The sequence below is a fragment of the Zootoca vivipara genome, chromosome 12 (assembly GCF_963506605.1).
Source record: "Zootoca vivipara chromosome 12, rZooViv1.1, whole genome shotgun sequence".
NCBI classification, from domain to species: domain Eukaryota; kingdom Metazoa; phylum Chordata; class Lepidosauria; order Squamata; family Lacertidae; genus Zootoca; species Zootoca vivipara.
In genome coordinates this window covers 13,636,966-13,661,260 of record NC_083287.1, presented here as the reverse complement: position 1 = coordinate 13,661,260, position 24,295 = coordinate 13,636,966, and the positions used below count along the sequence as shown (strand labels likewise).

The following is a 24,295-nucleotide window of genomic DNA, read 5'->3' as shown; positions in this document are numbered from 1 at the left end:
GGTACATAGATGCTAGAAAACATTTCTGCGAGGTGGTACCCAAGACATTGTGCTTATAAGCCGAGCCAGGAGCAGAGGAAAGGGTGCACGGATGCTTTTGAGCCTGCCTTGCTTATTCCTCCTGCCCTTTAACGTTCTGATAACCAAAATGCGCGACATTTTCATCCATATGGGAGGCATTCTGTAAAATCTTGCACAGGCTGCCAGGACACAAACAGAACTTCCTGTGATAGTTTTATACTGACACTAACATTTCAAAAACACCGCGCTGTTGACGCCTGATCATTGTCCAGCTTGGTTGTCCAAAATTAAGAGATAGCTAATATGTTCCCCGAGACTTTGGTGTTTGGAAAATTCGGTTACGAATTATCTGGAATCCTCAAAGCATGTTGACGTGGCTTTAGCTTAAGGGATCAGATGCAGTGGGGGTGTACACATTTGGGTCCGTGGACACTCAAAAAGAAAAAAAAAAGGAAGAAATCAATCACGTGTCTTTAAAGTTTCCAAAATAAGGAGAATGAAGGCAGCTGCAGTAGAATAGGTGTCAGGTTTTAACTGATTTGTAGAGTTTGTATCCCTGGAGAAAGTGTTTCTCTCGAAACACGCTGGAAATAAAGAACATCGTCTTTTCTTATACAGCTGTGTTTCATTTTAAATCCAGAAAAAAAATACACCTACCATCTGTTAAGCACAGAGCTGATTCTGGCAGTCCCCTTTCCTGCCAGAAGAAAGCTCAAAAACGACATTTCACTGCTGCTTTGAATTCAGCTCAAGCATGAAGAAATTGATGTGGCCAGCCCAATTCCTGAGAAAATAATCACACAGGAATGCATACTGTAGGATCCATCCTGATTTTACTGATTTCAGACTTTTTTTGGCCCAATTTGATGAAAGCCATCCATAGATGGAAGTGGTATATGAATTCTCGACAGTCGTTTTGCTTAAAAGGGAATGAAATCAATTGGGACTTTCAAAATTAAATCTTATTCTATAACGCAATAAAAACTACAAAAAATATGAGTAAAACATATGGCTGAATATTATCATTAAAGTTTGTGTTCCAATGAGGAATGAATAAAAGCCAGCTTTCTACAACTTTACCCATTAAGCGAAAAGTACAATTTTCCATATTATATACCGACTGAGCAGAGATTGTGAGTTCTGTGATGTCGTGCAGATATCAGCAAACTTCCCAGTTCTATTATGTATTTTGTGGTTCTATATCTTGATTTTATTCTGTAAACCACCTTGAGACCCACAGGTATAGGGTGGTATATAAATTCAATCAATCAATCAATCAATCAATCAATCAATCACCTCCCAGAATGTGAATGTTTAAACATCCAATAAAAGCTGTTTAGGGATCATTAACTCTTCTTCTTCTTCTTCTTCTTCTTCTTCTTCTTCTTCTTCTTCTTCTTCTTCTTCTTCTTCTTCTTCTTCTTTTCTTCTTCTTCCTCTTCCTCTTCCTCTTCCTCTTCCTCTTCCTCTTCCTCTTCCTCTTCCTCTTCTTCTTCTTCCTTATTCCCAGGATTCTAACTTCTTCTAACTTCTTCTAACTTATTCCCAGAAATATGTATTTTTAAATGTCCACGTTAGAAAAATCAAATAATTGGTTTTAACGCCTTTTCTTTTTCAGGGCTCAATGCACTTCTAACGATAGGCCTGGGAAACTTTCAGGAATTCCATGAACTGCAGGAAATAGAGTTTGGTAGAGGATTTGAATATATGGAACCTTTGCTCATCGGTAATCCAGAACTACCCAGCAGGTTATGGCGAGCGCTTGTAAGTTTCTTCTGGGAAGGAGGAGGGAAAGGGATAGGACACCCTCCTCGGTTCTCAATGGTGCCGATGGTAGCAATGACCGGCATCCATTATTTTGTAGGATACTGTCACTGAACGAGAATGCTGCAATGTTTGCTGCAAATGTTTTGGGGAAGATGGAATTCGGGGTCCGCCGGGAACTTCTGGAATAAAGGTAAAAAGAGAGAAAATTGGAGTGTATGAGTGTACCACAAGTGGGGACAAAGCGTGGTTTGTTTATTTATTTATTAGATGTATATATCACCATTTATCAATAGATCTTAGGGTTTTTTTAAAAATTTTTTTATTGATTTTACAGAATTGATTACAAAAACAAACACAACAATACAAAATAACACAAAACAAACAAACAAAAATACCAATCTAATATAAATTCAATTTTTATCATTGTCATGTGGACTTCCCCGTATCCCCCCTATCTGATTTCCATTTCCAATCCTCTTTAGCAATTTATTCTATCATATTTATATACATTTTATTATCTCTTAACCCTATTTATGAATTCTTCACTTTCCTGCCTCCCCCCTCCCCCCCGGGACCTCCCCCTGCCACCAGAAGACCCCAGAGTGAGGAAAAGAGAAGGGCCGTCCTTTATATCTAGCCTCTCCCCCCTCCCCTCCACCCTAAAGTCCCCCCTGGCACCAGAGACTCCAGGGTGAATGAGACAAACAAGGGCCAGAGGCTTTTCTACTAATCCAACCATTCATATTTACTCTAATCCAATTTATACCTTATATTCTATATCAATTTCTAAAACACAAAATATTTTCTCCCTCAGCCTATAACTCTTCCAAATCTCTTCATATTTTTCCAAAATTTAATCTTAATTACACAATAAAAATTACTTATTTTTAACTAATCATAATTTTTTTCCACCCCCTCCGCAGCAAACCCCCCCATAAAACTATCCTTTAGCAAAAAAACCCCACAAAATCTTAACCTATCCAGTCCAAGTTCTAACCAAAATTATCAATCCATTCAAAAATATTCAATTTTTTCACCTCACCCCACTCCCCTTCTCCAATGGTTCAATGCCCCCTCATCAAATTTCTCTCTCTGCCACCTCCCAAACCACCATCTACTTTTGCCCGCAATATTGTTCTTTTGCCATTTTCAGGTCTTCTCCACCCCCATCGTTGAGTTGGCTTCTCTCCAACTCAGAATCGAAAATCAATAGATCTTAGGGTGATTCACAAGCTCAAAATTGAGAAATGGAGCTGCCGCACTCAATATCGCTTGAAGGAGAACAGCCAGATGCAACACTGATTTCCTTCCTATGCCAGCCTGTGAACAGTGATAGCATCCTAATGCAGAGTCAGGAGACACCAGGATTCTGTCCAACATCTTGGTATAAATAAATATAAATATATTATGATGATGATTAAATAGGGTGTCCCAATTTTCATCGGAGAAATGTTGGAGGGTGTGTTATGAATCTCATCAGACTTCCTCTTTCAAGATTTCCTATTGAAGTTAAGGGACGCAGGTGGTGCTGTGGTCTAAACCACAGAGCCTAGGGCTTGCCAATCAGAAGCTCAGCGGTTTGAATCCCCGCGACAGGGTGAGCTCCCGTTGCTCAGTCCCAGCTCCTGCCAACCTAGCAGTCCGAAAGCACATCAAAGTGCAAGTAGATAAATAGGTACCGCTCCGGCGGGAAGGTAAAAGGCGTTTCTGTGCGCTGCTCTGGTTTGCCAGAAGCAGCTTTGTCATGCTGGCCACATGACCTGGAAGCTGTACGCCGGCTCCCTCGGCCAATAATGCGAGATGAGCGCCACAACCCCAGAGTCGTCCGCGACTGGACCTAATGGTCAGGGGTCCCTTTACCTTTACCTTTATTGAAGTTAAGACCCATAAGGTGACCTGCAGTTGGTGACCTTCAGATGACATTTTGAGTCAACGTCTTAAAAGAAATGAATAGGATATTAAGATATCAATGTGAGCTCACAATTTGATGTGCGGTTTAACAGTCATCCCTCTTCACAGGGGAGTTATGTGAGGGAATAGGGGTCTCCTAACAACTCTCAGTACCCTTAACAAACTACAGCTACCAGAATGCTTTATTAATGTAATAATAATAATAATAATAATAATAATAATAATAATAATAATAATAAATTTATTATTTATACCTCGCCCATCTGGCTGGGTTTCCCCAGCCACTCTGGGTGGCTCCTAGCAGAATAATAATAATAATAATAATAGAGATAAAACTTCAAACATTAAAAACTTCCCTAAACAGGGCTGCCTTCAGATGTGCTGGAAGTCGCCCAGAGTGGCTGGGGAAACTAAGCCAGATGGGCAGAATATAAATAATAAAATAATAATAAAATAACAATAGAAGAAGAAGAAGAAGAAGAAGAAGAAGAAGAAGAAGAAGAAGAAGAAGAAGAAGAAGAAGAAGAAGTGCTTTAAATGTATGGTGAGAATGTGGCATTTACAGGAAGGAACTGATTGGGAAAAAAATAAAAATAAAATTGTCCATCACCTTAGAAACCAACTACAGTTTGTTCTTGGTATGAGCTTTTGTGTGCATGCACATATCTTCAGATAAGGTGCTACTGAACAATACACACACACACACACACACACACACACACAGCGTCAGACCAACACATCTACCTGCCTGACTGGAAAAAGTAAGGGACAAACACGTAACTGATCCAAGTCAGTTCTCTGTGGTTTCTTCACTTAACTTCCATAAAGTCCGAATGCTTCGGACAAAAAATTCATTAGATCTTTCAAACCTCAAGCGTGCAATAAGAACCCAACCTCCAGCTTCTTTGGTCATAAATCTTCTGTCAGTCCATGGATCCCACGATTGTCCGCCTGTCAGTTTTCCTTGTTAACTTTTACCACTTGAATGACTGAGAGATGATTCACTAATTATTTTTGCAGGGGTCTGTGGCGAACTCTTTGGGCCCCCTGCATTTCAAAGAGATGATTCAAAGAGAGTAAGGAAGGTTGGATTGCCACACACGCTGAGCTGAGTTAAAAACATATACCAATTTGATTGTTTAGTAACGTTTAATAAACTTCAAAAAAGGTGGTGTAAAGCAGGCAAAGTTTTCCTTGATTCATACCCTCCAACATTTCTCTGATGATAATAGGGACGTCCTATTCCATAATATTTTTTTTACTATTTATACCCCGCCCATCTGACTGGGTTGCCCCAACCACTCTGGGAGGCTTCTAACATATTTAAAAACATAGTAACACTTTAAACATCAAAAAACTTCCCTATACAGATGGCTCAGGGGTCGCATAACTCCATACCCTCCAACATTTCTCCGATGAAAATAGGGACGTCCTAAGGAAAAGCGGGACATTCCAGGATCAAATCAGAAACCGGGATGGCTTCTTTAAATCCAGGACTGTCCCTGGAAAAAGGGGGACTCTAGGAGGGTCTGTTGACCTGCTGCTGACACAAGTGCTAGAAAAGGAAACCCAAATATTATATAAGTAGGGAGCAAGAGTAGTGTATGGCCTAGTTGAATTATAAATTTCAAGCGGTATTGCAACGCTTTCAATAGACACCATTTACCCTCACAGAGCTGCAATTCCTAGGGAGGTGCAATGGATGGTCATCCCACTTCCCAGGGAATTCTGGGAATGGTAGTTCTGCGCCTGCAACACTTCTCCAATGAAAATAGGGATGTCCTATTAAATTATTATTATTATTATTATTATTATTATTATTATTATTATTATTATTACACCCCACCCATCTGACTGGGTTGCCCCAGCTAGTCTGGTGGCTTCCAACATATAGAAAAACACAATAAAACATAAAACATTTTTTAAAAAATTAATTCCCGATACGGGGCTGCCTTCAGATGTCTTCTATGGTTACTGGTCTGGCCCACTATTGTTTTGATTGGCCAACAGACTTGGAAAAGAGGAGAGAGAACAGTTTCTTCTGCTTGTAGCATCCAATAATAATAATAATAATAATAATAATAATAATAATAATAATAATGTTGTTTAGTCGTTTAGTCGTGTCCGACTCTTCGTGACCCCATGGACCATAGCATGCCAGGCACTCCTGTCTTGCACTGCCTCCCGCAGTCTGGTCAAACTCATGTTGGTAGCTTCGAGAACACTGTCCAACCATCTCGTCCTCTGTCGTCCCCTTCTCCTAGTGCCCTCAATCTTTCCCAACATCAGGGTCTTTTCCAAGGATTCTTCTCTTCTCATGAGGTGGCCAAAGTATTTGAGCCTCAGCTTCACGACCTGTCCTTCCAGTAAGCACTCAGGGCTGATTTCCTTAAGAATGGATCATACATCACTAATAATAATAATAATAATAATAATAATAATAATAATAATAGTTTATTTATACCTAACCCATCTGGGAGGCTCTCAACAGAATATTAAAAGCACAAGAAAACATCAAGCATTTAAAATTTCCCTAAACAGGGCTTCCTTCAGATGTCTTCGAAAGGTTCTATAGTTACTTATCTCCTTGACTCGGGGGATGGATAACTCCATACCCTCCAACATTTCTCCAATGAAGTTAGGGACGTCCTAAGGGAAAGCAGGACATTCTGGGATCAAATCAGAAACCGGGACGGCATCTGTAAATCGGGGACTGTCCCTGAAAAGTAGGGACACTTGGAGGGTCTGCCTTAGACAGTTGTTCCCAGAATTCTCTGGAGGAAGTACTGACAGTTTAAAGTGGTATGTTACTGCTTTAAGTGCACAGTGCGGATGGGCCCAGACAGCAAATGATGTGAGCAGTATACTCTTGTCTGTAAAACACAGACCTAGGAATGGGGTCGGATGCCAATCCTTATGGATAACGAATTAAACTCCTGACATTCCACTTAAAGAAGTCCCTGGAGGAGAGGGTGGTTGCAGGCAGTTGTCTTCTTGCTTAACTCCCTAAAAAATCCCCCTTCCTGATACCCAAGTGTCAGTGAGGACAGCTTTGCTAGGAAGAAGAACCTGTGTTTGGGGGGTCTGGTAAAATGCTTTCAGCTGCCCCCAATGGCGGGGTGAGGGCTGCTAAAATGCAGACTCAGCTATCTGTATTTGTTTCACTGCTTTCATCTTAGTTTTTAATGATGCTGGTTTTACATAGCTTTGTTTTTAAAAGGGTTTGTGGGTTTCAGCCATGTTTAATCTACAGTTTTATTTGTACCCTGCTTGGAGAGCATTTTGATGAAGTGGTTTGTAGATTGTTCCAAATGAAGAAACCAAAGAAGCCTGCAACATAGGAAAATAGTATATTCTCTGCAAGTAATTTTTTTTTAAAAAGTAAAGGACCCCTGGATGGTTAAGTCTAGTCAAAGGTGACTATGGGGTTGCGGCGCTCATCTCGCTTTCAGCCCAAGGGAGCTGGCATTTGTCCACAGGCAGCTTTGCAAGTCATGACTAAACCGCTTCTGGCACAATGGGACACCGTGGTGGAAGCCAGAGAGCACAGAAACACTGTTTACCTTCCCGCCGCAGTGGTACCTATTTATCTATTTGCACTGGCGTGCTTTCAAACTGCTAGGTTGGCAGGAGCTGGGACAGAGCAACGGGAGCTCACTCCGTTGTGGGGATTTGAACCGCTGACCTTCAGTGATTTAGACCACAGCACCACCCGCATCCCTCTGCAAGTAATGGGAAGGGGGATGGGGAAGGCAAAACACACAATGGGCTTCCACCCCACCTCTTCATATGACTGTCCCATTATTCTGCCTCAGGTAAACAAAGCCTCACTTAGTGGGGTTGCGTGGCCACTTTCAGTGAGATCTTGCTGAAAGTTGCCACTGCACAATCCTGACAGCGGCGGGTTGACCAGCCCTGCATAGCCTGACATAGCAAATCTATCTATACCTTGGACCCTCACCCTCCCAATGGAAGATCACACAACTGTTCTGACAAGCAAAGGGCTGAAGCTCAGTGGCAGAATGTCTGCCTTGCTTGCAGAAGGTCTCGGGTTCCTTCTTTTGGTAGGTCTGGGGACATCTCCTGTCTGAGACCCAGGATCATTCAATGTAGACCCATGTATCCCAAACTTGGGTCTCCAGCTGTTTTTGGACTACAGTTCCCATCATCCCTGACCACTGGTGGTGCTAGCTAGGGATGATGGGAGTTGTAGTCCTAAACAGTTGGAGACCCACGTTTGGGGAACCCTGGTGTTGACAATACTGAACTAAATGGACCAATGGTCCGATTCAGTATAAGGCAGTTTGTGTTTTTCTTAGTGTGTCTAACTTAGTTTGAGTGTAAGGAGTAATTGGTTAATGAAGTTATGGTGTATTCAGCTGGGGGTAGGGCATCTCTGAGCTGTTGTATCTGTCTTCAAACAGTCCAGTATTATTTCTGTTTCCTAGCAGATCAAATAGCATATCTTTAAAGATTCTTACTCAGGCACATAAAAGGTAGAAGAATGATCTACCATATTTTTTGCCCCTTTCTCTTGCCAATGGCAAGTTGTCCTCTGAATCATAAGTTCTCGGTGCAAATTTAACAATGCAGAATTCATTGGAGAAAATCATTTTGAACCCTTCAAAACACTGTATGTTTTGGCAGTAGATTACTTACCAGAATATCTCTTATCCGGCCCTCGTAATTTTCCGAACTCATTCCATTACATCTGGACCTAATGTCAGCGTGACCCTTTGTAAACATCCTATAATATTGTTACATTTCCCACTCTATCCAAAGTATTCATTTAATTGAGATGATAGGGCGCTTTGTTTTGTGTGTACATAATGATGCATTTCGGATAAGTCAAATTAATTCGGCACATTTAAGAGCAGAAGAGCCCCACTGGATCACACGAAATACTCATCTAGTCCAGCTTCCTGTTCCCACAGAGCCTCATCCCAGTGGGAAACCCACAAGCAAGGGACCCACATACAGGGTAGACGGTTGGGCATGCTGCTTTCTGAAATGGAAACCAAGGAAGGGACAGCCTTTGCAGGACAGGCTGGCTTCAGTAGCCCTGTGCTCCTGCCTTTTCTCACCAATCATGCCAGGGCCTCTTGCTCTTCTAGAGGTTGTCTCTAACTTGCAGGTCTGTTGGTGGCCCGGAACTAGTTTGTCTGGAGTGTTTCTTAGCACATGTTAATTGACTGATGGAACAAAAAGTCCTGGATAGAGTTATGGGAGGTACAGGAGATCTTCTCTTCTCATGAGGTGGCCAAAGTATTGGAGCCTCAGCTTCAGGACCTGTCCTTCCAGTGAGCTCTCAGGGCTGATTTCCTTCAGAATGGATAGGTTTGATCTTCTTGCAGTCCATGGGACTCGCAAGAGTCTCCTCCAGCACCATAATTCAAAAGCATCCATTCTTCGGCGATCAGCCTTCTTTAATCTTTATGGTCCAGCTCTCACTTCCATACATCACTATTGGGAAAACCATAGCTTTAACTATGCGGACCTTTGTTGGCAAGGTGATGTCTCTGCTTTTTAAGATGCTGTCTAGGTTTGTCATTGCTTTTCTCCCAAGAAGCAGGAATGTTACTAGCCCGGAAATGAAAAGAAGACCAAGTCCTTACCAAAGAGGAGTGGCAAACCAAGCAGATGCACTATGCTGATATGGCAAAACTGATGGGAAAACTCAGAAATCAACAGGACAAAAACTTTATAAAAGAATGGGATTTTTTTAAATAAGTTATTTAGGAGACCACTATAAGCAGATGGAAACATTAGCAGGATTTTGAATTCACTTGCAGTGTAACAATTACCATGGATAATATGGATTGATATAAAAGTTGGAGTATTGAAGAATATGTAGTATTAAATGTTTAACATGGGACCCCATGGAGGGGATGGGGGAAGTCCTGAGATTCGGAGAAATCTCCATATATGGATATATATCTAGATTTTCCAAATATAACTTTGTATTTGCAAAACCAAATAAAATGAATTTTTTAAAATAAAAAATGGATCATTTAAGAATAAAGAATAAAAAGAGGTCACCTCAGGTCTTCGAAATAAGTGCAAAGAAGTTCTGTTATTTGCAAGAAGCAGCATTTTTGAATTAAATGTGACCCCCTCTCTCTGAACTGCTGTTTTCCAGGGAAATGAAGGCTATCGAGGGCACCCTGGTCATCCGGGTGAGGAAGGAGGGCCGGTAAGTAAACACATAGTTCTGTGGGACAGAAGCAATGCCCTGCTCACTTACGGTACATGAGAGCGGCCTGGTTCTGTTCCTGGGAATCTGCATAAAGCACGACTTTTAAAAGCATTCCAAACGCAGAAGATTTATTTGTTTATTCATCAGCCCATATAAAAAAATTACAGCCCATCCTGCTGTCTCAAGAGAAGGGACCTCCAGGCTAGCTTTCTCATACACACAAATAATAATCTCAGTTCCCAGAGTCCTGCTCGACTTGAGGACAAAATGAGACCGGCCATGCCTAAGAGAAGAAAAGAGGAGGGTGCCAGTAGAGGTAAAAAGGCAAAGGCAAAGGACCCTTGGATGGTGAAGTCCAGTCAAAGGCGACTCTAGGGTTGTGGCGCTCATCTCGCTTTCAGGTCGAGGGAGCCGGCGTTGGTCCACAGACAGCTTTCTGGGTCATGTGGCCAGCAGGACGAAACCGCTTCTGGCGCAACGGGACACCGTGATGGAAGCCAGATGCACGGAAATCCCATTTACCTTCCCGCCACAGTGGTACCTATTTATCTACTTGCGCTGGTGTGCTTTGGAACTGCTAGTTTGGCAGAAGCCCTAAACCAGTGGTGTCCAAACTTTTTTCAAAGAGGGCCTGATTAAATTGACCGGTGGGGTGATTAGGCCCCCGAAACAGACTTTGGACATGCCTGCCCTAAACAGCCTATTGAGAGCTGTGTGCTCAGTGGCATTAGAATGCTGATTGGCTGTTGTGGGAGAAAGAAGCTACTGATTCTCCTCCTTCTCCTCCTATATTACTACTACTGCTATTTAGGGATGGAGAAGAAATTTGATTCAGCACACATTTAAAGCTGAACGTGTCAAATTCACACATTCCAAAGCAATATATGAGCTGAAACCCAGCTATCCTTTGAAATGTATACATTTCTGAATTTTGCAATGCAGTTCTCCAATCTTTACAGAAATTCATACGGTCAGGAAAACCATGCATGAAAGTTAATGTGCTGAAAATATCATGCATAAATGTGTTACATTAGGAAACTTGGTTGCTGAAATGCGCACATTGGTCCCAACTGCGTATAAAAACGTGTTTGGCAAGATAGATCCCGTGGGGATTTCCCTCCCCCCACCAAAAGTTATGAAATATGTGAAGAATTGCACTTACTATTGGAAAAATGATAAAACTGAGAATACAGAATTTGACAGGTCCTTCCATCTCTATTAGTAGTAGTAGCAGCAGTGAAACAAGGATCTACAACAAAATGTTGCAGAGTGAAGTTCGAATGTTCCCCCCCCCCCCGTGTAATCTCTTTTTTTATTGTCCTCTGGCACAAAGCCACTTTTTTTTTTAGTTTACAAAAATCTTTATTTGTCCTTCATTAAAAAATGACATAACGTTCTAGATACATCAATCAGCAATTACAATAAAATAAAATAAAATACAAAAAGAGAAGATTCACGTACAACATCAACTTGAATTCCTATCTGAAGGGGGGGGAAAGAAAAGGAAAAGAAGAATTCAAGAAGAAGAAGAAGAAGAAGAAGAAGAAGAAGAAGAAGAAGAAGAAGAAGAAGAAGAGAAAAACCAAAGGGAAAAACAAAAAACAAAAGCATTAAAACAATTAAAATTCTTCCGAATGATCCACAAGTGAAGTTTGAATGTTCAAGGGGCCAAACCACCAGCCCTTCCCTTCCCTTGAAACTCAATTCCATGGCTACTACCACCTGGTTTTTCCATTTGCCCCACACTTCTGAGCTGCCGGGCAGTATCCCATGATCCACTAAGCATACACGGACCTTTCTGGACTGCTTTGCTTATACAAGGTGTGACCGGAAAGTTTGATGAATGATCACAGAAATCGGACAGCAAGAAATATTCAAATGCTCACAATTGTGTACGGAGATGAAGCTGTAACTCAAAAGACGGTGTACGAATGGTTTGAGTGTTTCTGTGAAGGGCGGCAAACCATTGAAGATGACCCTCGGTCTGGCAGATCATCGATGAGCAGAAGGGCGGCAAATGCCAACAGAGTTATTGAGCTAGTGATGTGGGATCAGCCTTTGTCCGTCCGAATGATGGTGGAAGAATCGCATATTCTGTGTGAAATCATTACTGGGGTTACTGAGGTGTCCCACCCTCCATATTCTCCCCATCAGGCCTCACCGGATTTCTTTCTTTTTCCAAAACTGAATTCTCTACTGAAAGGGCACAGATTTTCCAACATTTCACACGTCCAAGCTGCTGTGATGACGAGGGAACTGAAAGAGGACTTCTCAAGACGTTTCCAACAGTTGCCAATGGTGCATTGTATCAGAAAGCCTTAATATTTCTCACTGTCCGATTTATGTGACGATTCACCGGACTTTCCAGTCACACCTTGTATATATTTTTTAACTTCTGCAAACTTTGGAGTTCCCTTGTGTTGCTGACACCTCCCTCTTGTGCGTCGACGCTGCTGCTTTGGCTGCACCAAGAACTCACACTCAGAGAATCAGTTCAGTATTCACAGAGAGAGCAAACGGTTGGTGTTATGTTAAGACCTCACTCTGCGACACGGTGGCTTTTAATTTGTTATTGTTAAGACTGACACCCCCTAACTCAGTAAAAGCCGGCCACAGCTATGTGTATGTTCAGCAGATATCAGACACTCTGGTCACAGGTCCTCTAGAGACAAAGGCTCTCAGCCTCATGCAGTGGTTCATGTGGAAAGTGTGGCTTTTACCAATCTCTCTTTCTTCATTAGGGAGATCGGGGTCTAACGGGTATCACTGGCAAACGAGGAGAAAGAGGCTGCAGTGGTGCAAGAGGCCTAAAGGCAAGTGAATGGTCTTGAAGTATATTTTTCCTCGGGGTGCACCCAGAATACTATTCTTGCCACAATTTATTTCTTTTTCTCTTTTTTTTGTCCATCTGTGTCTTGCTGTGGATTTTCGTGCGGCTCTATCATATAGCTTTGAGAATTTGGGGCTCACTTTCCTCCCCTTGAGGAATGCAGAATATGTACCTTTCCACCTCGGAAACCATTCATTTATCCGGATGAATCCATTTCCATGGATGTGCAAAAGCAATGTGCAAATTAAACTGATAGCGAGTCTCGGTGAACGGGTGCAAATTCATTATAAAAGTTCTGTCTAGTATAGCTGTTTGCCTCTTGACTGAGGCATGAGTTGTTAGAAAAGATTGTCATGGAAATTCTACTCAGTGGTGATCCGGAGTAGATTCCAATGTACAGTTAGCAGAGTAGCAACTGTCGGATTCCCCCCAAAATAGTCTAGAGATAATTAATATTTCATCCAGCAGAGCTTTACTGCTACTGAAGGCAAATGAGCACCCAGTATAATCAGGATTGGCACTGTCCATAAGAAATCCAGTTGCGGCAGACTTAACTTAAACTTACAATAACTTATAATAAGTCTAAAACTTAACACTAAGCCATACTGTGTACAGAACACCACACCAGAAGGAAGAGAGATAGAAAGAGAAAGTGAAGCCCAGGCTCCTTCTGACCTATATTTATATTTATAGTCAGCATGACCTTGAAAGAAAGAGATAAGAGAACCAGTTTAAGCCAGCTGTACTCGGCTTCTCTGAGGCATAACCCAAACATCATGAAGCTTCTTTCATACAGAGAAGCTTCCAGAACCCTCTTGAATTAAGTAGAATAGGAAAGATCTCTACACATCAGGTCAATACTTTCTGCACCAAGAAATGCAAACTGACAAAGATCCCCTAAACACAAACTCGATATGTAGTGTAGAATAGGCCACCCATGCAAATGCCAGAAGAGTATATGGAATCTAGATCTGGATGTCGTATTGATGGCTTTATTGGTTCCCCTCAAACTTTCCATGGATATAAAAAGGGTCCTCTGCTCTGCATCCATTGGCAGGAACAAAGCATTGCCCCATAGGGAAGTTTGATGTTTTATTATGCTTTTATATTTCTTGGAAGGCACCCAGAGTGGCTGGGGCAACCCAGTCAGATGGGCAGGGTATTATTACAGTGGTACCTCGACTTACGAACGACTCGACAACCGAATTTTTCAACTTACGAGTGGGGCAAATGGCCGCGCGCTTACAAATTTCTTGGCATCCAAACGGAAACCGCGGCAGTTTTAGATAGGGTTTTTTTGACTTACACATTTTTAGATGGGGTTGCTTCGACTTACGAATTTTTCCGTTTCCAATGCATTCCTATGGGAAATCGCGTTTTCAATGGCGCTTTTCGACTTACGAATTTTTCGACCTACGAAGGTGTCTTCGGAACGGATTAAATTTGTAAGTCGAGGCACCACTGTATTATTATTATTATTATTAATCTTTAAGTGCAATGCATCATCCTCTCCCATAGGTGGTGTATGCACACTTCAGAAGTCTGGTACGAATGTAAACAGGGTTCCTGAATCTGTGTTGGGAAGTGATACATCGTCTTCCCTTTTGGTTCTGCTGAGAAATGATTGCTGGACAAGACACGGCCAGGATGCATGTTTGAGTGAACTAATGTTAGGGACGCACCTGGTTCTTGCACCACAAGCATCAGTACAGTGGCATACAATTTGCTGGTTCATCTCATGAATCTTGTTTTTGAGTATTCTGGTTTCTAGCAGTGCCGGATTTACGTATAAGCTAAACAAGCTATAGCTTAGGGCCCCACTCTCTTGCCCCCCCCCCCCAAATTTTTAAAGGAAAAGAACCTGGATGTACATTTCCAAAATATGACATAAAAAACAAATAAAATAAAACCTACATACAGCAACAGTGTTTTGTGTTGTGTAGGCTCCTATTTGTTATGGGCAAATGGCTTTAGATACCTATGAGGTCCATAAATTACCTTATAGCATATACCCTGTTTCTCATATTTTAAGACATACCCATAAAATAAGCCATAGCAGGATTTTTAAGCATTCAAGGAATATAAGCCATACCCAGAAAATAAGACATAGTGATAGGCGCAGCAGCAATGCCGGCTGTGACAGGAGGAAGAGGAAAAAAATAAGACATCCCTTGAAAATAAGCCATAGTGTGTGATTTTTTAGGAAAAAATAAATATAAGACGTGTCTTATAATATGAGAAACACGGGTAATCAACACAAAAAAACAGCGACCATTTGTTGTTGACAAAGGACAGCTGGACATATAAAGGGCCCCATTACCTTCAGTAGCTTAGGGCCTCATCAAACCTAAATCTGGCCCTGGTTTCTAGTATTATTAGTTCGGGGGGGGGGGGGGGGGGGGAGGAGACGGACTCCTTTATACTTGGATTCTGCCAAGAATTTATGCATTCTTTCTGGTAGCTCATTTGCAGCATGTTTCTTTTGCATTTTAGGGACCAAGAGGATACCGAGGAAATAAGGTATGTACACTTTTAAAATAGGGAAATGAAGACTTCTCTTCTGATAATGCTCACCGGTGTTTCGCTTTGGCCCCTTTCCCATAAGTACAGTGGGTACCTCAGGTTACAGATGCTTCGGGTTACAGACTCCGCTAACCCAGAAATAGTACCTTGGGTTAAGAACTTTGCTTCAGGATGAGAACAGAAATTGTGCTCCGGCGGCGCAGCAGCTGCAAGAGGCCCCATTAGCTAAAGTGCTACCTCGGGTTAAGAACAGTTTCAGGTTAAGAACGGACCTGTTCTTAACCCCAGGTACCGCTCTACTTACAAAAGCCTCACATGAGAAATTGTGTTTTGTATAATGAGTGGTTTAGAAGGTGGTGCTTCTGGGATCTCCTCCAGAGAACTGAGGAAGCCTCCGTTGTTTTTGGAGAAGAGAGAAGGGAGCGGCAGGGCTTCCTCGGACCATAAACGTACAAGGTATGTTTCCTATAATGTCTTCAGAGTGAAACAGCACCGTTTGACTTCCTGGAGTGACTCCAGAGCTCTGCAACATCTTCTGTCCTATTGCTCTGAAGATCTTCTAGGAAGCGTAGTCATTGATAGAGGGAATGCGCTGGGCCTAGAGGGGCTGTAATGTTTTTGTAGTAAGAGGTGAATGGAGCAGCCAAGAGAGGCAGCAGGGCAGAGATCTGAGCATCCTAATACTTGGTGGCACACCTTGTTTGGGGATATGGCTTGAATAATAAAAAAGATGTGAGCTCTAGATGTTTTGGACTCCTACTTCCATGAGCCCCGATAGTATGACCACCCCAAGAGTCAAGGATGATGTACACCATAGTGCAAAATATCTGGAGGGTACCAGGTTGGGGAAGGTTGTTAGATACTATTAAATACTGTTTGCAGTCAGTTTTACAGGTGGCCTGAGATGGCTTTGGGAACACTTTACCAAATGAGCAATGGGTACATTGTATAACCACCTATGGATCATACCTGCCAAGTCCCGGACTGCAGAATCCGGGACCGGCAGCCGCGTGACACCGAAAGTTGCGTAGACACAACTTCCGATGTCGCTTTGCCCATCTACGGGCACCAAAAATGGCCGCCGCCAGCTTCGAAAGTCGCGTCTACGCATGTCTGAATGTGCGTAGACGCAACTTCCGGTGTCGCTCTGCCCATCTATGGGCACCAAAAATGGCCGCCGCCAACAGCGGAAGTCGTGTCTACGCACTTCCAGACATGCGTAGATGCTACTTTCGAAGCCGGCGCCGGCCATTTTCGGTGCCCATAGATGGGCAAATCAGAAGGAAAAAAATGGCCGCCGGCAGGAGAATATAAGGGAGAATAATGGGAGAAGAAGTGATACGGGGGACCGGCGGGAAAAGCTAAGCAAAAATGGGGGTTTCCCGGGGAAAATGGGGTACATGGCAGCTATGCTATGGATTACTCTCTTTGTTTTATATATTTTATTTTTGATTTTTAAATCTTCATCCGAGGAATGCAAGGCACATAACATAACAACGTAACGTAACATAACTGTGAGGGACAGAAGCTATAGACAGCCGCCTCCCATCTTAACCACAAGCTCTTCGCCCAGCGCAAGTGGGAGCGGGGAGGGGGATGTTTCTAGCGGGGAATCAGGAAGTAGGAGCCAGGGCTCGGGCAAGGTAGCCGAGCCAAGGCGCCGCTTGGGAACGGAAGGGGGAAGCAGGGAAACTGCGGGAAGAAGACCGATCCCAGTGACCCCGGAATTGCGCAGGAAACGACGTGGGTGGAGATTTAGTATCCCCAGGCTACTTTGCTGGAGGAAAACGCAGGAATCTCCATTCGGAGGTTCTGCACCAGACTGACAGCATGTACATAGCACTGTTTCAGCACTGTAAATAGACTGCACTAAATAAAAGGATAAAAATGCAGAGCTGTGCGGAGTCGTTACTCTAGAGTAGCCACCAGCGCCACTGTGACAATAACAATAACAAATGAAACAATAACCCCCTACTGTTTACTGCAGCAGAAATGTCCCAGAAATTTTATTTACAGGGGTAAATAATGGTGAGCATGTTTTCAAATTGTTTCAACAGGGTGAAAATGGTGACAGCGGACTTGACGGGATCGATGGACAAGAGGTAACATTTGACAGACCATTTGATGGTGGATTTTTTTTTGGGGGGGGGGTAAAGTCTGCTTTCCTGGTTCAAGGAAGTATACCACTTTTAAAAGGACTGCTACAGTCAAACGATCATCAAGTTACAAATCAATAATACTGAAATCTTGTGGATGTTTCAAAATGGTTTAAAGAGGAGAGCTGACCCATAAACATTCCCCAGATGTCTTCATAAACAGGCTTGTCTTTGCAGGGCTTTTTAAAAAAGGAACTTTTACTGTGCGACAGGGGAACAAACTCCAAAGGGCACTTTAACATCATGTGAAAGGGTATTTAAATAATTATGCACACATTTGTTTAAATAAATGTCATGAAACATATATTTTAATAGTAAACAACTGCAGTTTCAAGAAAGTTGGCATTTGAAATTTAACCACAAATGTCCAGAACTGAAGATTCCTCCCCACACATACTTCAAAATCTCACTCTGGAACAGGCTAATGATGTTTCCTTCCTCTGTTTGAAAGGAAGTTGACAACAGCAGGCTGGGGGTTATAATAGGTTGTACCAAACCCATCCAGACCTATGTTTAGCCATCCATTAACTCTGTGTTGCCATACTTGTCCGTACTTCGTCCAGTAGAAGATTTTTGCACCATGCCAAAAGTGATAGGGAACAGCTGGCAAAGAGGCACAGACACAGAAAAACAAATAATAATAATAATAATAATAATAATAATAATAATAATAATATATTATTTATACCCCACCCATCTGGCTGGGTTCCCCCAGCCACTCTGGGCGGCTTCCAACAAAACATTAAAATACAGAAATCAAACATTAAAAGCTTCCCTAAACAGGGCTGCCTTGAGATGCCTTCTAAAGGTCTGGTAATTGTTGTTCTCTTTGACCTCTGGTGGGAGGGCATTCCACAGGGTGGGTGCCACCACTGAGAAGGCCCTCTGCCTGGTTCCCTGTAACTTGGCTTCTCGTAGCGAGGGAACCGCCAGAAGACCCTCGGGGCTGGACCTCAGTGTCTGGGCAGAACGATGGGGGTGGAGATGCTCCTTCAGGTATACTGGACCGAGGCCGTCGGTTATTCACTCCAGTGTGGGAGATGGGACAATTCAGAAAATTACTTGCTGCCATTCACACACTTCAACCGCAAATGCACCATTCCCCCCTGGAAAACTCTGGTACACAATCCTTGTCAACTTAAGGTATTTTGCTGCAGCTTGCTGAAATCCGTTCTGTATGTCTGTCAACATTTGGCATTCTGCACCTCACCTGAACACCAAATTCTGTGTAGCTTAATCAGCAAGAGTGTCCTGAATTCCAGATTCCCTTGAAGTATCAGGTCTGATTAAGCCACAGGACAGCAAATCCTAAATGACCGTCTAAATCTGAACAGTTTCCAAATCTACATTTTGATTTCCCCAAATGCAAACCGGGACCAAGCAGAATTAAAAGTGTGCTTGGTGGGGGATTTTGATCACTTGGTGGCGGTATTCATTGCTTGGGGAGGAATCGTAGAATCATAGAGTTGGAAGGGACCACAAGGATCATCTAGACCAACCCCCTGCAATGCAGGAATCTTTCTTCAACCACAGGGCTCGAACCATGACCCTGAGATTCAGAGTCTCGTGCTGTGCCTACTGAGCTATCCCAGGAGCTTCCCTTTTGCTTTATACGGTTAAATGGCTTTATATGGCTTCTAAAAGTCCGGAGACTCTGCCTGAGATTTCTATGGCAAGCATATTGAACAAGATTACTGAGTTTTACTTCTTTTTCTTTTGGGGTTGAAGGGAGAACGAGGAATTCCTGGATCACATGGACAAAAGGGCAGCTCAGGACGAAGGGTAAAGAGAATTATATATTTTAACTGCCTGTTGACAAATGGCACTAGGGATGTTCAAACTTCTTTACGTTCAACGAAGGTACGACCTGTGTACCAGTGTACTCAGATAATTGAGCTGCATGCTTACTTGTATATTTATTCACATGCAACACCCAACAGATGTACAGTCCATGGACCTGTGCACACCACTGTTGAGCTGCACAAATAAATGAGTGTACACGCTTTCACACAAACACTTGTAGATGTTTAGAGATAACTTGCACCTGCCTTGCATATAAGGCAGAGCCTCTGAACCGCTGGAAATGGCTCTGAACTGTCTAATGTCCGAGGCCCCATCCGTACTATATCATAAACTCCAACAGTTCTCTGATGAAAATAGGGACTTCCTATTCCATCACCAACACCATCACTTTACTATTCATACGCCACCCACTTGACTGGGTTGCCCCAACCATTCTGGGTGGCTTCCAAGTTGTATAAAAACATAATACAACATTAAACATTTTTTTTTAAAAAAACTTTCCTATACAGGGCTACCTTCAGCTGGCTCAGGGATTGGATAACTCCATACCCTTTGACATTTCTCTGACGAAAATAGGGACTTCCTAAGGAAAAGTTGGACATTCTGGGATTAAATCAGAAACCAGGACAGCTTCTTTAAATCTGAATCTGTTTCTGGAATGACCGCTCCACACATCTATGGGGGGCGCTTTTTGCGTGGACGCGCGCAGCCCCCTGAGCCCAGAGGGTGGCTCCCTTGGAAGTTCAGGACTGGCACCACCTTCCCAGGTAGGATGTCAGGGGTCTCTGCCTACCAAGCCTGGCATCCAATCCTGCCTGGGGAGGTGTAGCCAGGGGATGGCCAGGTAAGGGGAGGGACAAACCGGCTCGGACAATAGGGACACTTGGAGGGTCTGCTATATGTTCAAAGCACTATCATATGCTTTAAACAGTTATGACTCACTCAGCGGCCCTCATCATTCTGAAATAAGGCCTGAGGAGGTAAAGATTGCATTTGATAAGGTGACGAGGTTCATAACATTTTAACTGCTGTTTGTCCTTTTTTTTTCGACTGAAGGGTAGAAAAGGCCCCAGAGGAGAGCCTGGTGAGCATGGAGAGCTTGGTGTAAGAGGAGACAATGTGAGTAATGATGGGTGCTGTTATTATTTTTTAATCAAAAATCTATGCATTTATCTGATTTATGCCCCACCTTTCTCACAGAACTGACTGCTTCCAGTTCTGGCCTTTGCAGCTCTTGACAGCCCTCCTCTCACCCCAAATTTTGTTGTGGCTTATAAAAACATAAGAAGGGGTCTGCTGGATCAGGCCGAAAGGCCTATCAAGTCCAGCATCCAATACTCATAGTGGCCAACCAGAGGCCTGTGGGAAGCCTGTAAGAATGGCCTGAGTGCAACAACCGTCTCCTCACTTGTGGAGGGAAAACACAGCCATTGTGGGTCCCAAGACACAGGTCCCTCTCATATGGCTGGCCTGTGGTTTGAGAAGAACCATTTCGCCTTATTAGAAGTTACAAGAAAGTGACACAATCTGCTGTTCTACTATTGGCACAGAACACAAATGCATTTCTAAAAGGGATATGGCATGGGCATTATTTTAGATTTAAAATGCTTTTCAACCTCTCTGACCTCTTTGTCTTATGAAACTGTATCTCCAATCATCAAGTCATCCACTCAAATTACCTGCTTGAGTTCATTGCCAGATGATTCCTTTCATTTCTTCAGGGAAAGAATTTGACCTTTTTGATTGCAGGCCTATATTTCAACTTAAAATGAATGCTGATGTCGGTCACCCATTTTCCCCCCAGCTATGCTAGCATAGCATAGGTCACTGGAAACATTTTAGTGTGTGTTTGTTTGTTTCAGGGGGATCCTGGAATTGACAACAATGCCTCTGGTTCAGCTGGTGCAAAAGGAATCACGGGACGGCAGGTATCCAAACATCTAGAAATCGTGAAGAACAAACTAATGTGTATATTCAGAAATAATTGAAAAGAGAAGTCATCATTTTTGCAAGATTGAATGTTAATAGCTTCTTTCATTGAAACGGGGATTTATTTATTAATATTTATCTTGGGGGCGAAAACCCCACCAAAGTCTTGCCAGCTTGGATCCAGTTGACCTATTTTGCAACCTTAATCCTGATTACTGGAGCGGGAAGAGACACATGAACACTGTGGATTTTGGCAGATCATCGGGGCACAATGAAGACAAATGGAAGAAGACACCTCCGACAATGTGCTTAGTTTGAAACTAGACTAGTCTCTCTATTGTTCTGTTCCATCAAAGTAGATACAATTTATATACTTTGATTCAATTGGCTATGATGAAACTGCTTACAAAGCAATGGCGTACCGCTACTATTCGGATGAGTATGTTTGCCTTGAATTATATGTCAATGTTCATCACACATGTCTGATGCTGGAGTATGTCAAAGGCACAAATGTAATTTAGTAATCTCACTGTGTTCTGCAGGGGGACCTGGGAACCGATGGCGTGCAAGGAGAGCCAGGCGAGAAGGGTGCAAATGTAAGAGCAGCTGTAATAGAGAAGATGTACATGCATAAAGGAAATGTTATGACTCAATTTACAGGGGACAAACGCTTCCTTTCTTCCTATGTAACTACTTCAAAAACCTCTGGAAAACTCAGAACAGAACCCCCTAAGATAATGTTACAATCCTGTACACTCTTTTCTACAAGTAAGCTGTCAGGTGTAGAGAGTCTGACTTCACAGACAAGAATTAACGAGCAGTTTATATTTTATAGTCCTTTTATTCAATCATCTGGTTGCAAGCAAAAATTCACATCTCTCCACAAGAAGAGATAGGACTCCCAAGCTACTCTAACTCCTCCCCCTTCCATCTCCCCCAACATCCTGGGCGCCAACGGGAAGTTCCTCTTCTCTGCATTCTTTGTTTTCTAATACGGATGGACCCCCTAGTTCTTGGGGAAGGAGGGCCCCCCACACTCTCTAATGACGTCTCTGCTGGCTGTTCCCTCCCTTCTGTTTCTCTGTCCATTATCTCGTAGCTAGGTAACTCCTGTCTAAGTTGTCCAGTGTTTGTGTCTCCCTCTACTTATGAAACTGCTGGAAACAGGGAGGGTGAATCTCCCCTGCTCCTCCTCTTCAAAGAGGAGCTGATCTGCCTGAGAAAGCATTTCCCAATCCTCTGTTTCAGACCATTCCCTGACGTAAGCCCCATTGAATTACTTTTGAATCAATTACACATGGGCTTGTGCTGTAAGCCATAGGTAATTGGGCCCAATAGCTACCCAGCATTGGTAGGCTGAGTTTATCAGAAAGGTGCCAACTCGTGGCCTCCTGCAACCTGAGGCCTTTCACTGCTCATCTTAGGCACTTTAGGAATTGGTTCTCTTTCATCTGCTGGTGATTTTTTGTTCCCCTATAAACTAACTTAGCTTTACTGCAAACTGGCTAGCCGGCTTTAACTCCTGGTGGTTTAAAGTGCAGGGCTGATTGACAAAACACCTCTAAGTAAGCAGAGGTAGTGATCGTCCCGTTGCGGAAGCTGGAGCAGCTGACCAGCCCCTTCATTGACTTGGAAGGGTCCGATGTAAGATGGATATTTCCCATAGGTAATATTCTACAGTTAGGGTGGCCTTGCTGTACTGAGAACAGTTCTCCACTTGAAGGAGTCCCCTATTTGAGGGGCTGCCTGGTCCAAATCTGGTTTAAAGACCTGGACAGCAGATTGCCACCCACGCTTGTCACCTACTGGTAGTCTTCCCCATTAAAGAAGTACAGTGCACCTCACAGTATAAATAATAGTAACTGGGCCATATCCAGCGCTGCTGTTCTGTTAGTGCATCAGACCTCTGCTTGTGCAACAGAATTTCCCCTCCTCTCCTCTGCGGCACCCTCAAAATATTCTCCAGGGAGCTGGAAGACCCCCTGGAGCAGATTTTGTAGGTATGCAGGGCGAGGAGAGGAACGGGAAGTCCTTCTGCATGAGTGATACCCTGTGCTTGCAAAATTAGATGCATAGCTATACATATAACTTGGCATTTGCAAATTGTAATGCAAATGTATGTCATTTATTGCCCTCTTTTTTTTGGTGGTGGTGGGAAATGCATTTCTTCTTTTTGGATGATGTATAAGTGGACATATACAGTGCCATTCTTTAAAACTTGTTTTAAAAGCTGTTTCCTCCCCTTTCGTTTAGGGTCCCAATGGCCGCAGAGGTCGTCCTGGCTTAGAGGTCAGTAGCCATTGCGCTCACATTATTATTATTATTAGCTTTTGCCCCTTATTCCTGGAACCGATGCAGGAACTGGCACTGCCATTCTAAATAGTAATGACTTGTGTTCCGTTCCTGTTCTGAAGCTGAAACTTCCTTGACTTGCGGAGCTAGAAATCGAAAGGAGAGCTGTGCCTTTCATGAAAACAAGGGCATTGTTTGTTCTTGATAATCCAGTGGCCCAACTGATCAGTGGAAATTGATCAGGAAGACTGAAAGGACCACAGTTTGAAACATGCAGCAGTTTGAAAACTGCTGTTTCAAGATCTGAGTTTGTGGTTAATTCTTAATCCTGGCTTAGGCTTCATGGCATTTCTCAAATCCTCATCTAAGCTCGTGCATTTTGTTTTTAAATGTAGAGGTGTTCAAAACATCTCCCTCCTATATATAGCAAATGCATGGAGGGGGTAGCAAGAGGAGTGTCCGCTAACAAACCTCTGATGGCCGCATGTCTTCTGGTGCTGCTCCACGGTGTTTCTGTGCTGAGTAGAACATCACAGGGAGGGGGCATGCTATACGAATACAGCTGAACCAGGCTAGCCAACATTTGCCAGCATTCGGTTAACTGGGCGGATATCAAGGATGGGTCTGGGAAGTGTGTGGGTACCAGGGTGCTCCTGCTGCCCCCTCTGTGCATTGGCTATAGATGCGAGCGGCTCTTGAGAGCCAGGGTGGTGTAGTGGTTAAGAGCGGTAGACTCGTAATCTGGGGAACCGGGTTCGCGTCTCCGCTCCTCCACATGCAGCTGCTGGGTGACCTTGGGCTAGTCACACTTCTCTGAAGTCTTTCAGCCCCACCCACCTTAAAGAGTGTTTGTTGTGGGGGAGGAAG

The 24,295-nt window shown here is 43.2% G+C and overlaps 1 protein-coding gene across 1 annotated transcript in view; it reads left to right on the top strand.

Annotated features, from left to right (window-relative positions):
- Positions 1–24,295, top strand: part of LOC118091883 (collagen alpha-6(VI) chain) — a 94,996-nt gene that overhangs the window by 33,184 nt on the left and 37,517 nt on the right. The window contains exons 13-23 of the mRNA XM_060281053.1: positions 1,640–1,785; positions 1,886–1,978; positions 9,839–9,892; positions 12,637–12,708; positions 15,219–15,245; positions 17,306–17,350; positions 19,133–19,186; positions 20,264–20,326; positions 21,070–21,135; positions 21,679–21,732; positions 23,390–23,425. Coding sequence (XP_060137036.1) covers positions 1,640–1,785; positions 1,886–1,978; positions 9,839–9,892; positions 12,637–12,708; positions 15,219–15,245; positions 17,306–17,350; positions 19,133–19,186; positions 20,264–20,326; positions 21,070–21,135; positions 21,679–21,732; positions 23,390–23,425 — 710 coding nt within the window. The remainder of the gene's footprint in view (positions 1–1,639; positions 1,786–1,885; positions 1,979–9,838; positions 9,893–12,636; positions 12,709–15,218; positions 15,246–17,305; positions 17,351–19,132; positions 19,187–20,263; positions 20,327–21,069; positions 21,136–21,678; positions 21,733–23,389; positions 23,426–24,295) is intronic.